This window comes from Pyxicephalus adspersus, chromosome 4 (assembly GCF_032062135.1).
Source record: "Pyxicephalus adspersus chromosome 4, UCB_Pads_2.0, whole genome shotgun sequence".
NCBI lineage: Eukaryota > Metazoa > Chordata > Amphibia > Anura > Pyxicephalidae > Pyxicephalus > Pyxicephalus adspersus.
This window is the reverse complement of record NC_092861.1, coordinates 154,233,289-154,240,968: the sequence shown is the minus strand read 5'-3', so window position 1 is coordinate 154,240,968 and position 7,680 is coordinate 154,233,289. Positions and strand designations below refer to the sequence as shown.

Below are 7,680 nucleotides of genomic sequence, written 5' to 3'. Positions count from 1 at the left end.
TAGGCACAGGAAGTCACCTGATATACAGCTATGAGGGTAGGAAGTCACATGATATACAGCTATGAGGATACAGGACAGGAGAGCCTAGGCACAGGAAGTCACATGATATATAGCTATGAGGATAATGGACAGCAGTGAAAGGATAATTTGCGGGAGGAATGTTTCATGGGACAATTAACGGTTCACATTCCCTATAACACAGGCTTGGTATCACATGACAGGAAGTTATAAGAAGTCTCTGTAGATCATCAGACATCAGCTGAGCTTCTGTAAGACTATCAGAACCAGAATCTGGGTTCTTAGGAAGTATTAGGATGCCAATCAGGTTTGATGACAGAACCGGGGTTGTGGCTTACCAGACATCAGCGTGAAGCCGGTGGGCAGCTGCATTAGGCCTCCAGAACTCATGGCACTGCCTTCTGTCTTGACAATAGTTCCGTTGGCACTGGTGACAGGCGCCAGGTAGTTTGTAATGGGGAAGGAATGGCCACTAGTGACCTGCATGGAAGTGGAGGTGGTGGGTGCAGTCTGGATGGTGGAGGTGCCGGGGAGATTGGAGACGGTGAAGGCCGGTTTTAGAGAGTCCTAGAAGAAGAAGAGATGAATATTGGTTATATGACACATGAGAGGGCCCCAGAGCCCCATTCCAGGGTGTGCACAGCCATGCTGCTCATTGCTTCTGCTATACAAATACTGAATACAGCAAAGTGAGGAATATTCGTATTATTGTAAGAATGACATCCCGAATATATGTGGTGGTGACCTGCAGGGTAATGTAGAGCTGAGCAGGAGGCACAGCGACCTCCCGTGGTAGGGCAGCACTGACATCTCAGACAGCTGGACGTGGCACAAAAGGGAAGGCACCAACATAACTAGACGTGAATCAATTTAGAAGCAGCATGTGATGATAGGGACAGTGTGTCCTTCGCTCAGCCTACACGAAACCCAATCTATCATCGTCTTGTCACGCTGGACGACTTCACTCCCCCCAATATACACCAATCCAGAAACTAACACAACCTGGATGATGCACATACATGCCGGGTCATTATGGGGGGGACGTGTTCAGACTGATCCCTGCAGTACATCCAATCACCTGTAGATGGCCTACACAGGACACACACACAATCCAATCAGGTTGTATATCAACCAATGGGACGGCTTGGATGGATTCCCCACAGCTGGGGGGGGGGAGGGCTCCAGAAATGTGAGGGACTTAGGACCTCCATGGGAAACCACATCCATCCCAGTGGGCACCAGGATATCAATCAAGACCTTTTATTTACATGGACTACAGAGACCAAATAATGCTGGGATATATAGAGATCAGGGTACATGTAGTGATAACACTGGTGAGGAGAGGGCAGAGTGCTGGGATATATAGAGATCAGGGTACATGTAGTGATAACACTGGTGAGGAGAGATCAGGCACGGTGTTGATGCCATCACGTGGCACCAGGTGGGCACACACAGGGTCGGAGTAATGTTGCTGCAATGTGACCTGTCTGGGACACTCCCCCCTCCCATAGAAAGAGACAGCTGCATCTTATAAGGAATGCGGGAGGCTCTGCCAGCGCAGTGCTGAAGGGAAATCTCTCCTTATATGGCCATGGAGGCAGAATCACAATTTTATCAATGAGAAGTGAGAGAGAAAGAGCACAGCTGTGCCATGGCAGGCGGAGGGGGCAGAGAACACCTGTCCCTTGTCTGTCCCTTCTATGTCCCATCCGTCATTGCCGTGTCACATGACACATGTCCAAGATAGAAAGCCCATGTACACACCACCAGCCCACCCCACTACTGAAATGACCCCAGTTGTATTATTATAACACCACCACAGCTCATGTTCCCGATACTGCAATCACTCTGTATCATACAACAAACTAGGCAGCGTTCCCATATTACAATCAACCTATACAGCCCCAGACAACAAACACCACCACAGTCTATGTCACCGATACTACAATCACCCCACACAGTAGAGCTATAAAACCGGCCAAACGTATGACAGAAGGATTAAATACAATAAAGTGAAATACCGGATAATTTTGTAATTATTAAATCTTATTTTAGTAAGATTGTTGTATGATGAATTTCACAATCATCCATCTGGATTCCCTCCGTCATTCAGCTCCAGAGTGCGCCCAGTAAACCAACCCCGGCGCCTTTGCTACCGAAGTCATTATCAGGTTGGTAAGAACCGAGCGATCCGCTGATCACTGAACTATCGCAACTTTCTTCTTGGAACACGCTAACACTTCCTCACCGACAACAACCGGCATCTTCGCCACATGACACCAACAACCGGCTCCATGCCCTGACACCACCACCGCATGACACAACAACCGGCTCCATGCCCTGACACCACCACAGCATGACACCAACAACACCCGGCATGCTCAAGGCATGACACCAACAACAACTAACTCCGTACCATGACACCAGCACCGCATGACACGGACAACAACCGGCATCCTTGCCGCATGACACGGACAACTACCAACTTCATGCCCTGACACCATCATTGCATGACACCAACAACAACAACCAGCTCCATGCCCTGACACTAACAACGGGTTCCATGCCATGACACCACCACTGCATTACATCACCAACATCCTCACACCAACAGCCGGCATCATGCCCTGATCACATGATTCAGCACAGCACCACATTCTGTCTGACACTCACGTCCTGATCTGCCACCTTACACTCCAATAGAATACAACACAGTCTGCAATGTGATTGGAGTACCATCGCTCAGCCCGTGCCTAAATATCGCCAACACCTTACAAAACACAGCCCAAGCCGGATATAACACACTGCTCGTGTCCAGATATCAGCCCACATGCAGACTTTTGGTTCAGTTTGATTTTAAAGTAGTTTTCTACTTTAAAATCAAACTGAACCAAAAGTCTGCATGTGGGCTGATATCTGGTCACGACACAACACAGGGGTCATGGGGTGCTTGATCCTGCCAGGAAGTGCTTGCTGAACACGAGCGATAAACATGCCCATATAACATGGAGAGAGAGTTCTTCCAATAGTACATCAACCTGCGGGGCCACCGCACTGTCACTGCCCCCCAATTTCCATTTAGCCAATAAACACAAAACTATGGATAAAACCATCGCTCGGCAGCCAATACCAGGATAGAATACCCATTCACAGTAACGAGGCAATCCACCAATCACAAGGCAGCTAGAAGATGCAAAAATAAAAATAGGAAGGACTCCAGTGTCCGCCCTCTTCACATCTCTACCTGCCAATCCTCACCGGCGGAGCCATTCCTCCGTCAGGTCAGCCAATCAGAATCCATTCAATCCGTGCAACTAGTATGAGTTTCAGTACTGGCCTGGCAACCTGGGGCCCGGGCAACCTGGGGCCCGGCTCACATGGACAAATGCAGTAAAATAAAAGCAGACATTGGCCTGAGGTGGCCCCACATGACACTTGTATTACATGTGACCCCTGACACAGGAAGTAATCCCTGACACAGGAAGTAGTGAGCTTACCTTGGTCTCTCCGCTGCTGTCAGATTCAGACACCTGGTAGGTGAGGTCGGTCTCCTCAAAGCCCGTAGCGCTCATTCGCTGGTCGGTGGAGGGGTCGGAGCGCGGGGGAGAATCCGGAGAGTTTAAACACGTTTGTATCAATGCCTTCCCCGTCTCGCTGGTTATCATTGGCTGAAGTTTTCTGGTGGCGAAGGTGTACACGTGACCGGTCTCACTGGCCACCAGAAGCAGAACCTGCGTCCCGGTCAGTGTAGACAACTCATAGGCCTAGGAAGAGAAAGGAACCAATCAGAGACAGAGAATCCTAACACTGACTGGGGGAGGGGAGAATTGTGCAGCATTAACCCCTCACACATCCAATATGGCTGCTCCCACTCATTACCAGACCAGGACAATCTACCCGAGATAACAATATTACCCCGATATATTGCCCCCCCACCACAGTCCTTCTACCCCCGTCCCCCCTCACCTTCTTCATGATGCCAGTCTTCCTCTTGCTGAACGTTGTGTATCTCCTCAGCTTGTTGTCAATAAATTCCATTTTGATTTTCACCCGGCCCCGGGTCTTTTTACCAGGTTTGGCCCCAGACACCCCTCCACTGGACCCTGGATACCCTCCAGATGTGGCTCCCCCCGCTCCTCCGGGTCCCCCTGGGTCGGGAAGCTCCAGTTCAGCGAGTCCTCTCTTCACCCCTCGGGTTGGGGTTTCATCCTCTTCCCCCGAGTCAGAGGTGGCCTCACTACCGCTATACATGGCTGCCCCAGTGCCCGGAGGCACCTCGTACCGGGGCCGATTACCCCTCCCCGGGGAGCTGCCGTTTCCTGCCCGGCTACGAGATAAAGACAATCCGGGACTGCGGCCCACACCGTTACCAGGAGAAGAACCGGTCTGGGCGGGCAACATCTCACAACCTGAGGCCGAAAAACGGGCAAACAAAAATATTACTGCAACCATGAATATAACTGCCCGTCCTGGGGGTCAGTGGATGGGGGATGTCCTATTGTTAGGGGTTAGTGGATGGGGGATGTCCGATTGTTGGGGGTCAGTGGATAGGAAATGTCCCATTGTTGGAGTTCAGTGGCTGGGGTTTGTTCCATTTGGGGGTCAGTGGATGGGGGATGTCCCATTGTTGGTAGTCAGTGGATGGGGGATGTATAATTGTTAGGGGGTCAGTGGATGGGGGATATCAAATTGTTGAGGGTTAGTGGATGGGGGATGTCCTATTGTTGGAGGTCAGTGGATGGGGCATGTCCCATCTTTGAAGGTCAGCGAATAGGAAATGCTCTTTTGTTGAAGGTCAGTGGTTGGGTGATGTCCCATTGTTGGAGGTCAATGGATGGGGAATGCCTCATTGTTGGATGTCAGTGGAAGGGGAATGCACCATTATTAGGGGTCAGTGGATGGGGGATGTCACATTTTTGGAGGTTAAAACATGTGGAATGCCCCAATGTTGGAGGTCAGTGGATAGGGAATGTTCTATTGATAGGGTTCAGTGGATGGGGGATGTCTCAATGTTGGGGATCTGTGATTGGAGCATGCCCAAATGTTGGAGGTCAGTGGATGGGGAATGCCCCATAGTTGGGGGTCAGTGGCTGGGGGATGTCCCATCTTTGGAGGTTAGTGCATGGGGCATGCCCCCTTGTTGGAGGTCAGTGGATGGGCCATGCCCCATTGTTGGAGGTTAGTGCATGGGGCATGCCCCGTTGGAGGTCAGTGGATGGGAAATGTCTCATTGATAGGGGTCAGTGGATGGGGAATGCCCCATTGTTGGAGGTCAGTGGATGGGAAATGTCCCATTGATGGGGGTCAGTGGATGGGGAATGTATCATTGTTGGGAATCAGTGGATGGGAAATGTTTAATTGTTGGAGGTCAGTGGATGGGGAATGTATCATTGTTGGAGGTCAGTGTATGGTGGATGTCCCATTGTTGGAGGTCAGTGGATGGGGAATGTATGGATAGGGAATGTCCCATTGTTGGGGGTCAGTGGATGGGGGATGTCCCATTGTTGGAGGTCAGTGGATGGGGAATGTATCATTGTTGGAGGTCAGTGACTAGGGATTGTTCAATTTGGGGGTCAGTGGATGGGAGATGTCCTATTGTTGGTAGTCAGTGGATAGGGGTGTAAAATTGTTAGAGGGTCAGTGGATGGTGCATGTCCTATTGTTGGAGGTTATTACAAATGGAATGCCCCATTATTTTAGGTCAGTGGATGTCCTATTGATAGGGGTCAGTGGATGGGGCATGTCCTATTGTTAGAGGTCAGTGGATGAGAAATGTCCCATTGTTGGAGTTCAGTGGCTGGGGTTTGTTCCATTTGGGAGTCAATGGATGGGGGATGTCCTATTGTTGGAGGTCAGTGGATGTGGCATGTCCCATCTTTGGAGGACAGTAAATGGGGAGTGCTCGTTTGTTGGAGGTCAGTGGATGGGGGATATCCCATTGTTTGAGGTCAGTGGATGGGGCATGTCCCATCTTTGAAGGTCAGCGAATGGGAATGCTCTATTGTTGGAGGTCAGTGGATGGGGGCTGTCCCATTGTTAGAGGTCAACCAATGGGGAATGCCCTATTGTTGCAGGTCAATGGGTGGGGAATGCCTCATTGTTGGATGTCAGTGGAAGAGGAATGCACCATTATTAGGGGTCAGTGGATGGGGCATGTCCCATTGTTGGAGGTCACTGGATAAGGAATGCCCCATTGTTGGGGGTCAGTGGATGGGGAATGTCCTATTGTTAGGGGACAGTGCATGGGGAATTGCCCATTTTTGGAGGTCAGTGGAAGGGGAATGCCCCATCATTGGAGGTCAGTATATGGTAAATGTCGGGAATGACACCATACCCGTCTAACCTTCCTAAAACCCTGGACTGTAGTATGGTGGGATAGGAAGCCCACCCAGATCCTTCCCTCCAATCTCCAGGCCGTTTGGGAATGATAAACAATCTGTGATCATACAAAATTTCCTGCTCTACTTTTGTGTTTTTTAAAGAAAATACAATCTAAAGCATTGAGGGATATACCCCAGGACCCAACCCCAGGGGGTGAGAATGGGAAGCAGAAAAATCTTGTATTTTCCTGGTGTGTTAGGTCTGTGATGGTAAATAAAGATTCTTATCCTGGACTAAGAGAATGGCTACTCCATGTGAATCACCCGCACTGCTTTCTTCACTTTACAGACCTTCGAGAAGAGGAAAGTCATTGTATACATCCAATACATTGGGCATATCTTGAAGGATTCTGTAATTTCTTCAAGGCCATTCCGGGTTCCCAAAACCCCACCTACTGAAAGGGAGGCATCCAAACCCATGGGGCAGAAATACCCGTGACCTGGTCTGAGGCAATGGACAGAATGAGCATTCCTGATTACCTAAAACTCCACAATCACAAATAATCAGAAGCAGATAGACCTGGACAAGAGATTCAGGAATAATGGCCTCCAATAACCTAGAAGGACCTTCAGTTGTCCTGGGAAGGTGAAGACATCCACAGCAGCTGCCCTGACCAGGTAAGGAATATGGAGAGGAGAGCATTCCATAGAACATCCGCTGACATGGAAGTTTGAGATTTAAGGATTTATTGAGGCTCCATTATAATCTTCCATACCTGTAAAGTCTCCTAATTCATCCGATCTACAGCAAATTCAGCTCCAAATATACAACCCCCCCAGGGGAGGAGTGGAAGCCTCCCCAGAGACAGCCGATTACCTTAATTCACCACTCATACTGGGGATAATGAACACCTTCACCCTCCCCCCTTAGACAGGTGACCGGGACACTGAGGATCCAATAACGCTCCCTCACCCCACCTAATACATAATAAAAATCCCTCACCGATGGATGCTTAATATTCACCTGGTGGGTGAAAGATGGTAGAAATCCCCATGAAGTGCTTAAACCAGTGTCAACTATTATGATGAGAACCCCCATTCACTCTAAATACCCCAGCTACTCCATCCTAAAAGCCTCCAGGTGTGGCTGTTCCCTGGACCCTGAGGCATACAGTGAACCCCAACATGGAGCTAGTTGCTGCATCACTGCACCCATGGAGTCCCCAACTCCTTGCCCGAAGCCCATGAGCTCCATGCTGGATGGGGATATGCGTGTCTGTGGAATCCAACCACAGCCAGGGAACAAATAATGGCAACTCACACACAATAAGATGTGGTGGTG

General features: G+C 49.7%; 1 protein-coding gene across 1 annotated transcript in view; it reads right to left on the bottom strand.

The window, feature by feature from the left end:
* SRF (serum response factor) overlaps nt 1–4,461 on the bottom strand; it is a 6,814-nt gene extending 2,353 nt beyond the window's left edge. The window contains exons 1-3 of the mRNA XM_072410049.1: nt 3,985–4,461; nt 3,516–3,782; nt 357–585 (exon numbers count right to left, since the gene is read on the bottom strand). Coding sequence (XP_072266150.1) covers nt 357–585; nt 3,516–3,782; nt 3,985–4,419 — 931 coding nt within the window. The 5' untranslated portion in view covers nt 4,420–4,461. The remainder of the gene's footprint in view (nt 1–356; nt 586–3,515; nt 3,783–3,984) is intronic.
* Nucleotides 4,462–7,680: the final 3,219 nt, after the last annotated feature.